This window comes from Limulus polyphemus, unplaced genomic scaffold (assembly GCF_000517525.1).
Source record: "Limulus polyphemus unplaced genomic scaffold, Limulus_polyphemus-2.1.2 Scaffold178, whole genome shotgun sequence".
Classification (NCBI taxonomy): Eukaryota; Metazoa; Arthropoda; class Merostomata; order Xiphosura; family Limulidae; genus Limulus; species Limulus polyphemus.
Window position 1 is genome coordinate 211,920 of NW_013665788.1, and position 21,633 is coordinate 233,552.

At 32.8% G+C, this 21,633-nt stretch overlaps 1 protein-coding gene and 1 pseudogene across 2 annotated transcripts in view; one reads left to right on the forward strand and one right to left on the reverse strand.

The window, feature by feature from the left end:
• The window catches only part of LOC111084937, a 15,861-nt gene extending 6,824 nt beyond the window's left edge, over window positions 1-9,037 (forward strand). Inside the window, exons 3-6 of one of the 2 annotated variants that reach the window (XM_022381598.1) lie at window positions 2,094-2,147; window positions 2,854-2,880; window positions 4,085-4,141; window positions 8,773-9,037. In XM_022381598.1, coding sequence (XP_022237306.1) covers window positions 2,094-2,147; window positions 2,854-2,880; window positions 4,085-4,141; window positions 8,773-8,820 — 186 coding nt within the window. In that variant the 3' untranslated portion in view covers window positions 8,821-9,037. Of the gene's footprint in view, window positions 1-2,093; window positions 2,148-2,853; window positions 2,881-4,084; window positions 4,142-6,546; window positions 6,861-8,772 lie in introns of those variants that run through there. The other variant, XM_022381599.1, reaches the window with a different exon arrangement.
• A 6,686-nt stretch (window positions 9,038-15,723) lies between these two features.
• The window catches only part of LOC106478071, a 101,083-nt pseudogene continuing 95,173 nt past the window's right edge, over window positions 15,724-21,633 (reverse strand).

The window sequence follows — 21,633 nt, forward strand, 5'->3', positions numbered from 1 at the left end:
GCTATTGTTTAGCTTCCTTTCGGTCAGATAAAAATAGCCCAAGAGTTTATGGTAGCTGCTATTGTTTAGCTTCCTTTCGGTCAGATAAAAATAGCCCAAGAGTTTATGGTAGCTGCTATTGTTTAGCTTCCTTTCCTTCGAAAGTTAGATAGGGCTACGTGTAGCTTTTCGCGAAAAATGTAAAAGAAACAAATAAACTGCCCTTCAACAAATCCGCTACATCTCAGAAAACGATTGTTAAACTGGTTGTCAAATGTTTTTGATATGTGCGATCGGTATTTTCTCGATAGGCTAATTTTTATATTTATCTAAATAGAGAAATAATTGGTTTAAAGTAAAAATTATACCTACCTCACATACTCCAAAACTATACAATGAAAATTTAAAGTCAACAACCGATTAGCAACAGTGAGTATTTAAGTTCTACAGATACAAGTAATGTAGGGCTTTTAATTTAATTAAACAACTGAATAAAGTAGTCTTGATCTTGAATTTCATAAAATCAAGACATCACGTCAAAAGTGTTCTTCGAATAGATGCGGTTAAATAAGTCACAATTACTTTGCTTAGATATATTAGACATATATGTACACAAATTATTGCATCTCTTCAAGTGGCAGTTAGCGCATGTTGGAAACTGATGTCTGAAGTTTTTTTCCCATTAGTTTATATGGGGATGCATATAAAATACGATATGGCAACGTTACGTGTCCGAAGAACTAATGTTATTGCAAACATTACTCCAGAGATGTTGTCACGTACTTGGGTGTGTGTATGGGGGGAGGGGGCCGATTATCACCTGTACATCTTGCGATCCACGAACGATTCTCATGTTGAGGTGTGCTAATGGCGCCACTGTGTATGGATAAACCTGAGATGTTAACCTACATTATACTGCAAACCATTAATAAAGCGGCTGAATAATTTTTGGGCACCCTGTATTATTAACTGCGGTGTTCTTAAAGGTAATAATTGTATAATATTTTGCTCATTCGAATTTTATCTATATAAGAAAATCTATATAAACAACTCTGGACTAGTTTGAAGAAAAATTCATTAAAGTCACTGCGATCCAATCATGAAGTAAACATTTATTTTTCGCATCCCTTCATCCTAGAAAGTGTTCTATTAAAGACATGAGGTGAACTCTTCATTCTTGGAAGAAACATCATTCCACACCTCTTTGAAAATTTATTCCAGTTTAAAACAGCTGCGCTCTATAAGGCAGAATGTTTGCTGTCATCGTACACACTTCATTATCCTAGCTCTTTCACTTCCAACAAAAACCACCTGAAACTTAAAGTGAAGGAGAATCAGAAGCGATTTCCACATATCTAATAAACCCTTTTAAAAGTACCATCGAACAATGTTCTATGGTTGAGACACTTTCGGTTATGAAGTATGGTGATTTATTATCGTTTCCAAGGGTCTGTGCCTCGCTGATGAAAATACGCAAAAAAATTTACGCACTTGATCAGTATAGCTACTATTATTGTACAATGATTTTTTTTACTTTTATTAACGATTAAGAACAAATATTATGGTGAAAGAATCAATATTAATTAGAGAATTACAATTGGAGCTGAGTGAATGCAAAAAAAAAGTATATACATATATATATATTGTTGTGCGATGTGTTTAAAAGTAAGCCAGTTCCACAAGATTTTAGATGTTAAATACTTTAAATTAAATATCATTTTTAACTCAGAATAAAAAGTAATAACACTTATCCAAGAGTAGTGTAAAAGCCCTAAACTTCACAATTGTTTAAATGTTGTTTATAAATAATTTATATCATATGGTAAACAGTATTTCCTTTAAGTTAAGTTATAGAAGATAAAACTTAGATTCAAAATCTTTGAGTCTTTTTTACTCTTCATGAACCAGTGTAGTGTTAGCATAGCTTGGTAAACTTCATAATGTTTAACAATTTTAATAAACATTGGAATTTCATTGTATCGATAACTTATCGAAAAATGGTTATACAGGTGAATAAATCTTTTATTAATATTATGATTTTTGAATGTTCACAAGTGTCACGATAATGCTACAGAGAACGTATGTAAATTCTGAATTGTTGTTTTTGCTATAAGGTGAAAGTACTAGGAAACACCACAACATGCGGCCAGATGCCTGATGTAGAGATGGTGAGTACAAATTTCTTTAACTGTTTCTGACTGACGTTGGCCAGATGCCTGATGTAGAGTTTGTTTGTAATTAAGCACAAAGCTACACAATGGGCTATGCGTGCTCTGCCACCACGGGTATAGAAACCCGGATTCTAGCGTTGTAAGCCCGTAGACATACCGCTGTGCCACTGGGGGCGCTTGATCTAGAGATGGTGAGTACAAACTTCTGTCACTGATTTTGACTGACGTTTGAAATTGTATATGTTCAATTGGACAAGTTGTTTTCTAAACATCACATAAAAATATTATTCAATGTTTGGCGTACATACGTTGTTATAAATAGTGTTATTATCAAAAAGGAATAAGGAACAAAAATCAACTATTTGATAGATAATACACCAAGTACACTAGAATTGTTATATAATGTGTGTACGAGAATTATTGAAAATGCAAAGCAGATTTTCATTACTTTTATGAAGTGGTAGATTGATAATCTTTGTTCTCCAAGCCTACATCTGTGTGATTTCGTCGAATAAAATACCCTGAAAAAGAAATTCACTATTCACCGTAAAAGATGGACAAAAACCTAAACTTAACCCCTGTGGGGGATTATCGTATAGACTTAAAGTTTGTTATGTAAAAATATTATAATATTGCGGTATTTTAACTTAGTTATCTTCTACCAGCGTGGATCTATAATGTATATATTTCAATTATTTCACAGGACCTGGCAACTGAAAAGAAACTGGTGGTAAGAGAATCTATATTACGTTCTCTGTCTTGTAACGAAATGTTTCATGAGAAGGTGTAACATATTATTTTTCTTACTTAAAGTTACCTACACGATTGTTGTCATACTTCTTATAAAGGGTAATTTTTATGTCATATGTATGGTATCTTTTTTTCATTCACATATCTTTGAGATTTTGCATACAAGTACATTTCAAAGTTCGTGCTAATGCTCATCTTACTTCTTTTTTTATCTATCCACAGGTGAGTTTTATAACTCCATTGAACTAAATACGAACCAGTCCATTTTTTACATTTGTATTTTATTCTCCACCATAACACTTGTTATATCAATATACATCGTGTTTCTCGTAGAACAGTGGCAGTAACATCTGTTTCTTTGTTCTCCATCATCACACTTGTTATTTCAGTATACATCGTGTTTCTTGTAGAACAGTGGCATTCACATCCGTTTCTTTCTTCTCCATCATCACACTTGTTTGAATGCCACTGTTCTACATGAAACACGATGTATATTGAAATCATCTGTTTTTTCTTCTCCATTATCACACTTGTTATTATAATATACATCGTGTTTTATGTAGAACAATGTTAGCCTGTTAAAAACGAGTAAGTACGACGAAAATAATTTGAAACTAAATAAAAAGATCTATTTAACGGAAGTTTTAATAACAAAAATTTTACTTCCATCTTATGGAAATATTTTTTTCTATTTGACTCACAAAATGTGTGGTTTGTTTGGCATTCCATACCTTTCTTACCTTATATCTATCAACACATTGCATTATCTCACCATGCACATCCCACATTGATGTTGTTTTTTCAACCATTAATCATATGGTCGTGTTGACTATAGCTGTAGTTTAATACGTTGTTAGCTTCATAAGCAAATATCGCTGTACAAAAGAGGAACTCTTTTTAGACTGAAATGGAATACATTATCATTTTAACATGTTTAAATGAACCATTGATATATCTGGGTAAAAGTTTATTTCATATTATATTATACTATAATGTCGATAATTCCTTTGGTAACTAGCTGTATAATCATTATTTTTCTAATCTTATGCTCAAGTTCACAAAAAGATCATACGTTTATTACCTTAAAATTGGAAAAAAATAATAAGGAATTAAAATATATCACACACTTAAATAAAATGATTTATTTATTTCTGTATAATTAATAGTTAATTTTCTGTTTCCAGACCGAAACGTGCATTGGAACAGTTATCAATCTGAAAATGTTGGATTGTTCTCGTCCCGTAAGTACGACTTTAATTCTTTTCTGTAAACATTCCTTGAGCACTGGAAGCAATGATATGTTTTTCAACACAGCATAAATTTCTAGTTAAAAATTATCTGCGTATATCACTTCTATGCATATTACGCTCTCCAAAAAACCCTCATTGAGTAAGGTGCGTTGTATTATTCACGTGCATGTTAAAAACAGAGAGAAAAAAAAATCTTAGTTCAAGACTTTTGTATGGTTAGGCATTTGATTTCTCAAAAAGCGCTCAATTAAAGGGATGAAAGCAAATTTTTTCGTGACTTTTGTTAAGTGCTGATCTGTTCCTTGATCATTCCAAGCCAGACAGTTGTGATGTTTAAAGTGGAAGTAAGGTAGTGATTGTAGGGCTAAGTGTATCAAACTTTGTTCTTTACATACTCAATGTAGTTGTATACATGATTAAACAGAGACAGCTAAATAATTACTTGGTTTCTGTAGCGACTACACACAAAAATATTAACGTTTTAGTTCTTAACATAAAGATACAGATTCAAAACTCTGCTTACCATGTTCTATGCTAACCAATCAGTGAAATTAAAACTATGCTTAAAGCATTTGAGACTCGCTGACTTAGTTGACTACAGTGTTTGCCCATTAACCATAATTGTGGGTTAGAATCTCTCCCTGACTCAGCTACCATTTAATCAGAAAAAATCATCTATCATAACGAAAGGATGTACCAGTGTTAAGTTATATATCATCCTTTTACAGAGAGATCAAATAATAGTAAAAACAGAGAAATTAATCACTGTTAGGAATGACAAAATGCGGATGCCGATATGCCTGGATAGGAGCTAATGCACTTAGTGGTACAATAATATTCTCAGTAATGAGCAACGGAGATATGAACTGTGAGATATAAATCAAGTTTAGACAAATTATATAATTACATACATGTAAAAAAACACACGAAAAGTTGTAAAACCAATGTATATAACCGCGTACTTCAGAAAAATTGGTAGTTGGGTAGACAAAGTTATATATACATACAATGAAATAAACAGCTTCAATACTATTATTTACATTAATTACATTAGTTGTTATTAGTCGATTAAAATCAACACTATAAAAGAATAATGAACTTAATATAAAATAAGCATTAAGATGTTGTTCGCAAAAACCATTGTAATTCCCTGTCGTCACCTTAAAGTCATAACGGATATTGTCTGTGGTAATAGCTCTCAAAAGTGTTGGGGATATCCCATCTACCAGACAAAATCCAAACGCTTATGTTAAATTAGCCAGTAACCATGGAAAATCAATCAAGGGTATGGAGTTGAGTACTTACACCCATAACGACTCAACTCCTATTGCCTTTCACAGCCAGTTGTGGGAAGGCAGTTACCCTTAACAGTTCTTAGAATTCCTAAAGTAGAAATGAAATGATATTTGATATTTCTACAATATGTCACCCCCAACCTCCGCCCTTACAAAGAAATCAAATAATAAAAGATCTTAAATAGAACTACAAGCCCTACCTTAATATTTCTTATGTAGTTCATACTCCCAACCTCCCCCCTTTCTCTTGAAAATGTATTCAAGTATAACATGGGAAAGCCGAGACAAGCCCAGCTACTTGAAGCTAGTCTTTCCGTCCCTGTAGACTGAATAAAATTTTAATTTTAGTTACTTAAAAGTAGCTAACTACCTCTAGTGACACTATCCTGTCAAATATATTCGTACATGTGGTTCACAGAGAGGGTCCTAATAATCAATGCTCTATTAATGTGTAACGTCTCCCTTGGCATGAATAACTCCAAGAACGTATGATTTCTAGCTCTTTCTTCACAATGCTAACAATACTGAAGTATCTGTCACACCCAGTCAACTAAAGTATGGACAAAAGCGGTTCTACTTGCCAAACAGATGCGCAAGCCATGCAGTTAAACTACTGAATTTCGTGCTTCAGTTTCATCTTCTTGCTTGCATGTTGAGGACGGAATGTTGGTAAAGTCTCGAGATTTGTCAATAGCTTACAAAGATTGTTTGTTGCCAAATATGGTTTTAGGAGTCTTGAATTGTAGAAATATTTAACCTTAGCCCTCTGCCCTGTTTTGTTAGGAGGTTTCCTGGACGGGATTAGAATCCAAAACCCATTACAAATCCCATCCTCTCTCATGACGATAGAAAAGGTTAATTTAAATATTTTCCGTAACTCTGTATATCCTGCATTATTTTCTAATCAACGTTTACAAATCATGGAGTACTTTATCTACTTATGTACTTGTAAGTACATCGTATTTTCTTTTCTTCATCACAAGAGAATTGGTACGTTCTGGTTTTAGGATACGAACTAAATTATTTGATCATTATTTTTCGTTGTTTCGGATTAAACACGTTATACCAGGGATTCCTAACAGTGATTTCTACTTATTTTAGATGGACCAGTGGAGAATAGATTAAACTGTTGCTGAGAAACTTGACAGATCTGCACATTGAAGTGGACTGGTCTTTAGTGTCCTCCTGTATCTTTTTTTGTTTACTGAACACGTTCTCTGTAATACAATTTCCAAAGTTATTATTTGAAATGAAAATCACTTTAACGTTCAATTTTAGTTGTCAACAATGCACCGTAAACTAAGTCAAGCTTTAAAACAAAATATAGTACATCATGTTTATATATATATCTTATGTCAAGTTTAGTACACTGTAGTAGTGGAAACATATTCAGAAATAAAGTATCAATAGAGCAATCCAATGTATTTTGTTTTAGTTAAATAATATCAAATCGGGCATTAGAATAGCTGTCTAGTTCTGTAGTAAACATAATTTGTCTTAAACATGGATCCACAGTAATCATTAGTATTGTTCCAGTAACCTAAAACTACATAGTTTCACACCATTAGTTCAACATTATATATTGTTATATAAGCTTCCTCAAGGTTTTTTCAAGATCCTAATAATTCTGTAGTGTCGGCTTATATGTTTTACTTGGGAAACTATATTTTCAGAAAACATTTCACAGAGAATATAAGAGTCATTATTTTATAGCTTTTTATCACGTTCTCTGTGAATTCTCTAGTAATTTGAATTAAATGAAAAAATGGGAAATACTTGAGAAAACTGTTTTTGAGGTTGGCTTTTATCGTTTAGTCTAGGGATTGCATCAACATTGTTTGATTTTGAGGGTATGCCCGTATTTCATACGAGAGACCACAACAGTTTGGCGCAGAAGTAGTAAAGATCTAATCTCCACATCAGTGCCATCAAAGCAAAGTCATGTACTATTTACCTTTAAACGCACTTCTGTTAAAAATAATAAATTTACTAGTATTTGATTTCACATATTTAATGAAGGTGCCTAGTACAAATGTAAATTGCGTTTACATAAGCTAGATATCAAAGATATGCTTAACATAATATCCAGTATTATAAAAACCATGACCACACAATCCAAAGGCATTATTATTATTATTTTATTAATACCCAACGTTTCGGTTTCTTTCTTTTTCAGTGGTTAAGTGTTTATGATTCTCGTAATAGACGTCTCTGAAATACTTTATAAGTATTTACCTTTAAGAAGTGTGGAAGCCGAAGCATAGGGTATTAATAAAAAACAACAATTTTATTTGCAGTTTTGTAGTCTTGATTTTTATAATGATTTATCCTGTATCGCTTGAGTTTAATCATTTAAACTCTAATTACACTCCATATGTGAGTCCCAAACTTTGACCCGTAAACAACGTATGTTTTGCTTATGATAATTGGTTTACTAAAACTGCGTGAGAATGAGTGAAATATCACGTACAAATCAAGCCCTTAATATCCATAACACCAGGATATCCTCTTTATAATAACGAAATAATATCCGTAGACGATCGGAAAAAAAAATATACAGGTCGTTTTGTTTATAAATATTTTTATTTCGAATAGATACAAAACGTATGATTAAGTAAAAAAGTTAGAGATTGAAGTATTTAATACGTATACTCTTTCTGTCGTGTGTTGTCGTCGTGTCCCAAACTTCGCAAGTGAAACTACATGTTAGATAAAGAGGATTTAATACATATATATAGTTTTAACTAGGGATGCACGGGTACCCGGCCAGATATTTGGCTCCGGCCGGGTATTGGGCTACCCGGTAATACTCGGTTCTGGCCTAGTGTCGAAGTTGGGTATCTAAGCCCTAATGTTTGTAGCAACTAACGCGGTTTAGTTATAAAAAAACGTGTTCCGAGCAACAAAAGCTGACCGTACGCTGAAAGTCGGGGATTCAGAGAACAATAGGGGTTAATAACAGGCATGGCTTGAGAAGAGGATTTCTGAGGAAGGTGGGAGTTTTGAGAACAATAGGGGTTAGGGTTTGAGAAGTTGGGGCTAGGCATTGAAAGTTGAAAGATAAATGTTCTGTTGGTGATTATTTGTTTTGTTTATTTTGTTTTTGTTTCTAATTTTTGTGTGTATGTTGTTGTTGTTTTTTTTGGGGGGGGGGAGAACCCGGCCACGACCGAAGCTTAGTGACAGGGTACCCGGACCCGGTTTTCGGCCAAATTCTACTACCCGTGCATCCCTCGATTTAACTATAGTATTTTTTGAAATACCCTTTCAGAAAGGTGTTGACCCTACAAGTTTTTTTTTGTTTGTTTTTTTTTTTTTTGCTCATAGGAAGAAGGCAAGCAAGTCAGGATAACTTATACTTGGGAGAATTTATAGTTTAACATAACGTTAGCTAAGCCTTATTGTCATGCACCACTTCTCGCCAGTTGGAGATAAGGCACAGATTTTACACCCTATTCTATACAACAGATACTGACGTCGGCCTTAGCCTAACAATTCCTTGGCCTTTCTACGTCCAAGGAAACAAGAATCTTAAGTATCGCATCTAAAGACGTTATACAAGAGATATGAAATCCAAATAATTAGTTGAAAATAAAAAGGTTTCAAACAAATTATGCACGTCTTTCATACTATAGAAAATATACATTTCTTTTTATAAGTTATTTTACATCTGTTACTGTTCCCGATAAGTATTTGAAGGTTATCTGTTTAATTAAAAGATTGAAATGACATTTTGCTGAGGTTAAACGCACTCTATAAGAATGATGCACAAGATCACGTACTGCCCTTTGAACAATTTCCTCCATCATCTATCGTGCTCTTTCTCATGGATATGACTAAGTATTATTTCCTGACATTGTGATTCTCTATTGTAACAAGCTTAGCGACGGATAACAAGGGCAATCTTAGACCATCATCGCGATGAACTTTTCGCAGACTCAACTGCACGTGAAAATTCGCTTCCAAAACCTCATCTAAGCAGATCAAACGCACAAAAGTCCATTGGATTTACATCGGAGCATTTGATACATCAGTTTTTTCGGTTCTATTTTTTTACGAAAACAGCCGTATATTTCAATGTGTGGTTGAGTCTTATGAGTTTTCATCAAATCTTTGTTTATGATACTTTTAAACATTTCAAGAGATATGCCTAGCTTCATTCCAATGGAGTTCTATTTCTCAACCATAAACTTCTCGCCATAAAAAAAATGTTTCACTTTAGATTGGGTTACGGTGTAGTTTTGGAGACCGTTGATGTTCTAAACGCCTTACTGTGTGGGTTTCTCTGCTTACATGGAGAACATTAAAGGCTCTCTTCTTCAAAACGTTGTGCCATTTATATCTACAACAATTAACAACTTCGCTATACTAGTGTACTTTCTCAATAAGGGCTATGACGTCCATCAGCCATAACTCTACACAATGGTAATTAAAAAGCCTCAAATTAACTATAGACTCAACGGAGAACATAAACGCATTTACAACATTATTTATGAATGTGGACTCCAATACATTGGAGAAACAAAAATAACCATAAAAGGTCAGAACTCAGGAGCATTATAGACATACAAAACAAACAAACAAACTGGTCATTAAAACCATACCGTATAGCACTTGGCAGTCAATTTACTACTGATAACTTTTGAAAATATGTCACTTAACTGCCACTTCACTTTTAAAAATTATTTGACTGTATGTTCCTTAACTATCGCTCTAGTAAAGACAATTGTTTGACTGCATGTCGCTTCGCTAACGGTCTACAATTGACAATTGTTTGAATGATGTAGCTTAACTACCGGTCTACAATTGGCAACTACTGTACTTGACTAGGTGTCAGTTAACTATCGCTCTAGTAAAGACAATTGTTTGACTGCATGTCGCTTCGCTAACGGTCTACAATTGACAATTGTTTGAATGATGTAGCTTAACTACCGGTCTACAATTGGTAACTACTGTACTTGACTGCGTGTCAGTTAACTATCGCTCTTCTGTTGACAACTGTTCGACTGAATGTCGCTTAGGTACTACTCTACTATTGACAACCGTTTGACTGTATGTCAGTACCGTTTTACTATTTAAAATTTTTTGAATGCATGTCACTTCGCTAACGGTCTACAATTGGCAACTGTTTCACAGTTATTTTATCTTTCTTTAAGCTTCTTAAGATCATTATGCACATTCACCATGAAGTTGAATTTTCTACTCTTGATTTTCGCTTTCATTCTTAACAACTGACGTTAAAGCAGCATTTTTTTTGTTTATTATTAAGCTCTCTGTGCTCTCCCCAACGCGGATACCAAAACTCAATTAATAGCGTTGTAAGCCCTCATACTTACCGTTGAGCCACCGAGGGGTTATTTTACCAATTTTCCAAAAGGAACAGACAACACAATTGATGAACAAAGCAAAAAATATAATGTCTAAAATGAAAGGTATTTTTACCTCAATCATATGGAAAAAAACGTTTGATGTAATAGAATGATCTCTCTTGCATAAGACACTGGGTAGTTATAATTTCGGTCCACAGTTCAAAACACCGACTTCTACATTGTATAATTCCCCATGGGAAGCCCATTTGTTAAAAGCTGTCGCTCTCAGATTGATTTTTATAGGTTTACGACCAGGTGATCCATTAAGTCCATGTCTCTCGGTGGGTCAGCGGTAAATTTATCGAATTTCGATTCTAAAATCCGGGATTCGATTACCCGCAGTGGAGAGAATACACATAGGCCATTGTGTAGCTTTTCACCAAGATGAGCAACTAAATCCATATGTTTTTCCATTCTATATGTAGGACATATTTAGAGCCAAATTGATTCACAAAGAGATATTACCGGTACTTCAATTCAGGAAAATAATAACGTAACTGTGTATACAGTTGTAATATAGTTATGCTTTACAGATAGCTCTTCGTTTTTGTAAGACCAAAAACTTGTTAGAGGTTTATGTTAACATAGATAATTGTGACATTTCCCCCCCTAAAATGTTAACTTGAGTACTAGTAATAATTCTGATGTTTGTTCACACACCAAAATTGCTGATAAGTTCGAATGATTAACATTAACACACCTCATTAGAATTCCTTATCGGATCTTTCTGCATTTGAACCAATTCTAAACAAAGAAGTGTAAAAGTTTGTTTAGTTTTTTTTAAATTTTTTTCAAAGCTATATAGCAGTTCCTAATTTACCAGTGATAGACTAGAAGGAATGCATCTAGTCAACATCTCTCACCGCCAACTCTTTTGCCGTTAAATAGTGGGATTGACCGTTACATTATAACTTCCCCACGGCTGAAAGAGTGAGCATGTTCGGTGACGAGAGTAAAAGTTAATGTCTGACGTGGTAGTAAACATTTTAGTTATTAAAGTTGATGCTATTTCTCGACTTGTACATGCTTTTTGAGCTTTACATGTCTCTCTTCATTTATTAAAACTCAGTACAAAAGCAAAAAAAAAAAAAAACCCATGCAAACAGTTAATATCAAAAGAGATGTTATTTAATTATATTTGTTACTTTGATAAGTTGGAAGACGAGACTATCTTTTTTTTTTGTAATCTACAATCCTGTAGGCTAAAGGTACTAATAAACTGTTGAGAATTAATGGAACTGAAGTTATATTAGAAGAAAATCTACTTCTTATTGAGAACTGTTATCATTGAAGCTTGCCCCAAAGACAGAATGCTCCATATTAAAAACTAACATCAAAACGTTTCTTTACTGATAACTAATATCTACGAGTTCACCTTAGAACACAAAAAAATGATAGTTGGAGTTAATACAACTGAAGTTAATTCGGAAAACGAGAACAGGCTGCTTAGGGGGAAATGGAATCTCGAAAACGGGTAAGAAAACAACAATATAATTGTAATATATATACCTCAGAAGATAAGTTTAGAGAGGCTATATATCAAAATAACAAGAAATGCTGTGTTATCGATTAGATTAGCTTTGAAGACAATAAAATACTTGCAATAAGTTAAAATCACATACGCTATATTTGATGGCAAGTATAGACAGTTTATTGAAAACTTAAATAGAATAATATGTTTCCAAAGAGAAGAACGAACTGATGGTTGATAGTTAAATAATCTGGGTTAGCTCAGAAGTTACCAAACAGACCAGTTGTTTTGTAGATTTCATCATTGTTAAGTAAACTGTCTCGTGTATCTGGCTGCTAGGGCATGTTTTACGTTAGCACAATTAGCTCTTGTACTTTATTATCGCTTTATGTAAATTGCCAACAATTGGATGATGATGTAAGTGAAAGTCCTTTATCTTTGATTTGATCTGGATCTACGTACATTCGTTTGTTAATTGTTTATCAATATAATACAGCATAGAAACTAACAACAATGAAGAAGTCAAATGGGTTTACAATTGAAACATAACGGCCAAATGAATAGAATTAGAGCAACAATATGGGCAGAAGAAGAATAATAATGATGAATGAAAGTAAAATAAAAACGCTATGAGTGAATGACATGAGATATTTTAAGAAAGTAAAAATACGTAGAAGCAAAAAAAAATTGGTAAATTACCTTAAAAACGGACGAAACTATAGTTATTTTGACAAGTAGTCTTATCTTCTTTTCCAGATTTAACCTGCACAAAACGCTAGTTTTTTTAATTGGATAGGTTAAAATCCCAGTAAGGTTGTAAGTAAAGGTAAAAGAAATGAAACAGGGGGAATATAACGACTAAAATAATAAAGTAAGAATGCAATATAAAAATTTCAGCACAGTTTAAGTATATTTGAATATTATAATTTACATTACTATGAGGAGTATGTGTACGTGTTTAGTTCGGAAACTCCATAATATTATTGTATATTATTTTTCACACTATTTGGTATCGAATCATCTATCTCTCCTTTTCTCCTGAGTTTTTTTTTTCTACAATATTTATAAATATTTTATATCCCATTTGTTTGTTGTTTAGCATAAAACCTCACAATGAGTTAATTACCTGTGTTATTCCAACCACGAGCAACGAAACCCGGTTTTTAGCGATATAAGCCTTAAGACTTGCCACTGAGCCACCAGGAGGCTTTTGTAACCTGATTGTTTTCGCAACTTAAAAGTCTATGTTCTCAAAGTGAAGAAAAATCTTCTTCGTCTCTATATTTCTACAAGCTAACTATACATTTATAAAATCTTAATGTATATTTCTATAATCTAAATTTATGTATTTTTACACTTTTAATGCAAACACGCGAATATTTAAATTTGGGCTTAAAATTTGACCTCTTATAGACTGAGCGAAAGCAGGAAAGTATTTGATCTGTACTTGTTTCCAATATCGAAATGCAGTTTTAGAATGGGGATTTAAAAGGTTATTTGCATCTTATAAGAATGATTTGCATATATTGATCCACGTCGCAGTTGAAACAATGGTGCCACGATGTATTTCGTATCTGTATACTTTGTATACAGTTCATTTCCGACCACTTCACCATGACATAATGGGTACACTTATGATTTTAGGTGTATATTTACATGACACGTCACACTCCTTTTCGAGGAATGATATTCATATGAAGAGATTGTTAAACAACGAAGGAAGCCTTCAAGGTTATTCATGAAAGCGGATAAACTCGCTAGTTATATCGTTTATGACAACAACCGTCTCTGAAACCACACTCCAAGCTATACGGAGTAGATCCTTCATTCGAATAATGAAGGTTATGGTTACTAAGAGAGTCATGCTGCCCAAAATATGTTGTACTGAAGATGGATATATATCCTGGTTGCTTTACCAAGATAGAAAAAATAATTTGAGCTAGACGAAAGTTTACAAGCTAAACACAAGCTTCTAGCCACGTGTCTGTTTTCAAGAGATAGATAGCCAAAATACCACAGTCTCACTAAACCCATTCGACTACACAATTGTCAAGTTCTTCGATACATTTTCAATGGACCTTTGTCGCTTGTCTTTCCTTGAACGTGGTCTTGAAAGTTCAATCCATGTAGTAGAGAGTCTGTGGAAAGTTGGTCAAGATGTGTGACTGAGATGTGGACAATAATACGTAATCGTTGACATCAGATTGAATTTCGATCGACTATGGAGGAAATAGGAAATAGGAACCTGTAACACAATTCTTTACCCATTGTACTTCTATAACTATGGGTCGAGATCCAAGGCTCATGTATGGATAGTCTCACATTTTTCTATAATTTTTTTTCTGGAGTAGTAGTCTAAAACAAACAATTTACATGTGATGGTCGAATTTAGGTCGATGTGTCTAAAATTTAAAAAAATTGACAAGTAAACAAGATACAGTCAGGACAATATAATCATACTTTAAGTGTTGTTTCTCTGTATTAAATGAAATAACTCTCGAACACCAAAAACATATTTTTGATTATCATTAAGAAACCATCTACTCAGTGATATTATTAATATCTTTGATATTATTAGTAGTAATTCTAGTGGTAGCTTTGCTTACTGAAAATGAAAAGCAAAAAAAACAAAACTTAAACTTTTGTATTATTCAAACGGTAGATTAATTGGTATGTGTATATAGTCTTAAATACATAGTTTGTAGTTATATATCAGAACATAATGATTATAATCAGAAGAAGAATGAATTGCATTAACAACTCATTTACCTGAGTCTAAATCAGAAGAATGAATTGAACAAACAACTCATTTACCTGAGTCTAGATCAGAAGAATGAATTGCATTAACACCTCATTTACCTGAGTCTAGATCAGAAGAATGAATTGAACAAACAACTCATTTACCTGAGTCTAAATCATAAGAATGAATCGCACAAACAACTCATTTACCTGAGTCTAAATCATAAGAATGAATTGCACAAACAACTCATTTACCTGAGTCTAAATCATAAGAATGAATTGCACAAACAACTCATTTACCTGAGTCTAAATCATAAGAATGAATTGCACAAACAACTCATTTACCTGAGTCTAAATCAGACGAATGAATTGCACAAACATCTCATTTACCTGAGTCTAGATCATAAGAATTAATTGAACAAACACCTCATTTACCTGAGTCTAGATCATAAGAATCAATCGCACAAACAATTCATTTACCTGAGTCTAGAGCAGAAGAATGAATTGCACAAACAATTCATTTACCTGAGTCTAAATCACTCACGTAGTTCTTTGTACACTCTTCATTTATGAATTTTCTGGTAAAAATTGTATCAGTATTTACAAAATAATGAGTTCATTGTGTGTAGAATCAAGTATTCATCTTGTGTATTCACACCATCCAGAAGAGCATTAAGAAACATTTGTTGCGACAAAGACTGAAAATGGAAACTTTTATTTTTATCTTTTACATGTTACAAACACCTATTTTTGTCCAAAGAATATGAGTGATAAGCTCTTTTTTTAATGCGACCAACACACACACACACACACACACAAATGTTCTTGACGTTAATGGCATTTTTCCGATAACTTTTTATATTTGTAATAAATGTACAAAAGTTTCACGGAAATACCTTTCATAGACAACGCTTAATTCATAAAAATGTCAAACTAAAACTACTTACGATAAACGCCATTATTATATTTGTTTAAACAATGAGATAAAAACAGTTAAATGTCACAACTCTTACCATCACAGCGTTCAGTTAAATAGCATTTAAATATATAATACATGGAATACAAAACTTACCGAGTAGTAATGTCGTCATAATCTTCAAATAAAGATAACTATGATAGTAACCTTTCATCTTTATATTAATTTTTAAATAGGTTTCGTGACATTAAGTTCACAATTCCAAACTTGGTAACAACTGACAGTGACTAAATATGATATACAAGTTTAACAGTTAATTATTGTACTTACATATACATAAGTTTGTTGTCAAGGAATGCTTAAAATTATATATATATATATTATCACTTTCAATATATAGTGTGAGGCAAAGTTTGTTGCTCCTAAGCATAAGTAACAAATTTCAACCTAATTTTGTATTTTACTATATTGAATTTCATGAATATTTATATTGTGCTAAGAATATTTTAACTTTCTGAGCTAAGAAAAGCACAACAGATACAAGAAAACTATCGTCACATTGTTTACATACTGTAAATTGAAGCAGCTAACTTTGACTCACCTTGTAGAATGAAAATACTTTCTAGACTGAAGTTCAAAAGTCTGTTTAATTTAATTTTATGCGTTGAATACAAAGCCGAAAATTCAAACCAGCTCTGGTATGAAAACAATAGAAAATATTTTGCAACAATTGCATGAGATTTGCTAGTTTGCTTTAAAATATCTCAAGGAAGGTAATTCTGATGTGTTACAAAAAAAAAAAACGTTTTTAATCTAGAGGAAACGACGGGAAAAATATCTTGTTCTAGATATTGAGTACAAAATTAAAATACAATCATAAAATATATTTTGCCAATATCTTATTCAATCTAATCTTCATGATATGTGTATGTACAGCAGGTTAATATATATTCCATTATATATTATACAGGTATTATGCGTCAGTAAAGCAAGACGGAAGTAACCGACTGACTAGTGATACTAATCATCATGCTCATTGTTTTAACTTAATGATAAAAGTTAAATAGCAACAAACACGCTGTCTAAAAACAATCCCGTGTTTTAAATACAATTTTATTATTTTTTCATTATTATTCTTAATTGTATATTAAGAATATCTTAAACAACTACAAAGATGTCGCGTTAAAATCAAACAAATATCTGCCGTTTCTTTGAATCTTACACAAAAATTGTCAGAAATCAAAGCAAAAAGCTGAAAGGGAGTAGAACAACAAAAGGAACGTTGGAGGTCACACAAATGTACTGCGAATTAGAAAGAACTATATATAGGGCAGCTAGAAATTCTAAAAGTATATGCTTGATACATTTTTTTTTCAACTTTAAGTAAACAAATTCACTTTAAAACAAATTTCACTTTCACACAATTTTTTACCACTGATTTTCTTACTGCTACAGATTAAAAGACGATACGTTATGCTTTGTCTATCCCGCGAAATTTCATTTTGTGTCACTCTGACATTTTGGATTATTTAATGTTTAAGATAGACATGCCAAATCAAGCACTCGTAAATACTGACTGTTTCTTTTGTAACGATATAATAAGTAGTTACCCAAATTTAATAGCTTAATTTTTATCACACATTTTTTTTGCAGTTTAGAGAATACCGTTAAATAAAAAACACCTAGAAACACTAAAGAAACTGGTTATGTCATTTGTATTATATTTTACAGTCAATTCCGGAATCTTGTAACTAACGGTATTGTGATTTCAAACAGTATGTACTAAAGACATTCATTATATAAAAGTCTCAAGAAAGAAAGTAAACCACAATATTTCAATCACTGCAAGTTTTGACAAGGTTAACGTAGTAACAGAATGGGAGTGACATGTTTGACTTAATATTCACCCATCAAAAAAAAAGAAGAAAAATGAATGAAGCCAGATGAGGGATTTGTTAGGGCAACAATTCTCAGATTGCCTCACCCAAATTTTAGCACATTCGTTCAAGGCCACCTTCTTCATGGCTGAGAAAGTTGAAGTGTCCCTGTTTGAGAAAATACTTATCAGACTCAAACTTATCAAGTAACAAAATACATATTATGTATTATGTTTAATACACTTAATGTCATATATAACATTCGTAATATGAATCGTTTCTATCACGTAAAAATTGTCCTTTCTATAACATTCATAATGTGAACTATTTCTGTCATGTAGTTTTGTCGGGTTTGAACTATCACAGTCATGTAAGTTTTGTCATTTATATAACGTTGATAATATGAACCATTTCTGTTACGTAATTTTCTCCTATATCTTCTAACATTTGTAGCACGAATCATTCCTGTCATATTTTTTGTTTTGTTTTTTATAGCTTTTTTAGCGTAAAAAGTTTCTGTCACTTCGTTTTGATGAACATAACATTCGTAATTTCACTTATTTCTGTCATGTAAGCTCTATAGTGTACAGCACTCATAGGATGAACTGTTTCTGAAACTTGATAGTTTATTGCTTTAATCTACATAATATGCCTGAGAAGAATTTGAAGTTAGGAAAAAGAGAAAAACAAAGGTAAAGCAATATGTCAGAATTAGCTGAGCACCATGTCATAGTGATTACTAGCAAATATATTTGTTTTTAGCTGATATATTCCCTATTAGAACCCAGACGTGTGAAATTATCAAACATTAAAAAAAAATGTGTAACCTAATAAATGTGACGAAAATGGCACCTTAGAGTACGTGTTTATGATTTTCACATTCTTCTTATTGGTCCATCAAGATCTCAAAAATAAAAGATTGTAATAATATGGTTTCAAATCTACCTCGGCTTAAGAATGTTTTGCTCAATCACAGCAACCGAAATTCGTAATGGGTTCAACTAAGAAAAATGTGAAAACAGGATAAAAAACAATATTTGCAATCCAAGGTGGTGTTTCATCACGTTTATTAGACACAAGAACCTGTTCCATCTGGTCACTTTAATGAATATAATAAAAACCAAAACTTATCTTAACATGGCGTCCTTATTGGACTGAGACGATATTAGGATTTAAGTAGCAGAATTATAATGGTTATCGCCAATTTCATATGAAGAAGCACACTGTAACGTTTTAATAACGCTTGAAAAAAAGAGTCTTACAAAGTCTGTCTCACTCGAATAACAAGTTTAAAATCTTACGTGTGTTCCACCAAGGAGAAGGGTCCGATTTATTTCGCTAGAAGGCGATCCAGGGTGCTCTATATCAGAACTAGAGGATACAAATGAGCTGTGATGAGGTGTAGTGGGAGTGGTCAGGGGTCGTGCTGTTGACATGGCAGACGATGTAACGGCGCTAAAACTGGATCTCCGTCCTCCTGCGATAGACAGCGCTCTCTTACGAGGTCTCCGTAATATTCCGTCACAATCTTCATCCTAAATAAATAATGTTAAAAGTTACTATGATAATTAAATAATATTTCTTAGTTTGATTCGTAGTTGGCCACAAAGAAAAAAATGTGCCTATCTTTTAAGTTAAGAAATACATTTTTGTCAGAAACATGGATCTACGCTAATATCACTGATTCTCAAAATAATTTATAGCATTAGCCTAACTTGCCCTGTTTTCTCAGGTTTTTATCACTAGTTTTATTTCAGTGTGATTAAGGGATATAAAACTAAATAAAACAAAAACCTTGCCTTTATTTAACATAAAAAAAATCGTGAAACTACGGAAAACTAGTAAAGAAACTGACCTGTAGAATAATAATAAAGTTTACATTCTTTTCTTTCTTTTTAAGCACAAAAATGATCTCATTTGACGAAAGGAATTCATTTGGTTAATAAGAATTAAATAGATCAAAGTTTAATATTGGATATGAGATCATTATTCCTTGTAGTTTACAATTAGTATGAACAGACCTCTCCCATCAAGACTCGACCGTCCACCAAAGATTTTCGTCTTCTTAGCTCCGTCAACAACTCTGAAAACTCCTCCTTTAGTTCCTCTACTCTCCGACTCAGAACAGCATGAGAAGCTGTTAGCTGTCTAAATTCTGATGGAGAGTGATCTGAATTCGAGGCATTTTCCATTCTAACTGTGATCTCTCTTAGCTCGTCTTGTACGTCGTGTAGTTTTTGTTGAATCTAAAATAAATAATAAAAAAATAACACAGCGGTATTCAATGTACAGAAAAAACAACAATCCCAGAACCCGTAGTGATCTTAACTATGATATTTTCTTAACAGTAGGTGAAGGAAACTCTAATAACTCTGAAATTACAAAAACGACTCGTTATAGAATCTTATCATGAGTTCATGTTTGTTAGTTTGTTTAGTATATTTGCGAATACCTACAAAAGGGTTACCAGCACATAACCCTCTCTAATTTTGATCTGATAAACTAGAGGGAAGACAGCTAATCAACGATACCCACCACCAATTCTTGGGCTACTATTGTTTGATTGAACAGTGGGACTTGTCCGTCAGTACACATGATCTCAAAGTACGGAGCGCGTTTTTATGAAAACGAAACGCGAGTCATGAGCACTCGATTTTAGTGTCCGGACACGCTAAAATATAGGTCACGCCCAGCCATGAATTGGAAATAAATATAATGAGTAATGCATATTTAATCACTTCAATCTTAAAAAAAAATAATTCATACATTGAATTATACTCGAAATCGAGCTTGGACATGTCAAACAAAATTACTTTTCGATTTTTCTGTGTATTTCACTATTTTTTTGGTGTCAAAATTGGTCATCTTGGGATTGCGTGGCGGAGACATGTTGCATTCGCCCGTGACTGTAGGCCTCTTTAAGATAAATGTTGTAAGTGTTTAATTATAACTTTTCTTACTTTCTTAAGTACTGAAAAAAGCTGTCAAACCAGGATTTTTCGCACCTATTGAACAGGACAGTGGTATTATAGCAAGCGAAGTGTGTATTATTTATTAAAAATCGTTGCTTAGAAATTAGATACTCCCTCGTGAGTTTGTAGATGAACCTGTCTATATCACTGCTTGTGATCTGCAAGAAGGCATCTTTGTACCAAATTCCATGTAAATTGGTTGGCATACACATGAATAATTCACGAAAATCCCAAACTGTACTTTCCTCGCTGAAAAATTCAGCAAAAGAAAAACTTCCAAAATTGTCTAAATATCTGTTTGGGACCTAGAAATGGTATCTTTGTACTAAATTCCATGTAAAGTAATAAAAACAAGGCTAAGTAACTGACCCAAACACCTAAAATTATTGGTTTATTTAACCTTTTGAACCCTTTAAAATGAATAAAAATGTGTATATATCTAACTGTTTTGTAAGTATATGTATGGGACCTATAAAAAGGTATCTTTGTACCAAATTCCATATGAAATATCCTAAAATTATCCTTTTTGTGGCATCTTTACCCCCCCCCCACTTCCATAATTACCAAAAATTGGCAAGTTCACCATTTTGTTGGTGTGTGGAAGCCTAAAGAAAAGTATCTTTGTACCAAATCTCATATGAATTGGTTAAATGCGGCTGAGTAATTGACCAAAACCTCAAAATTATGTTGTTGTTTTTTTGTAAACTCTGGTCCCCCTAGAAAGACTCAAAATGGGCAACTCCAAAGTTTTTAAAGTAAATTGTTCGGCGCATCAAAATTTACATTTATGTCAATTTTCATCTTGATTGCTATAAACATAACCACATAGGAGTCCAATATATAT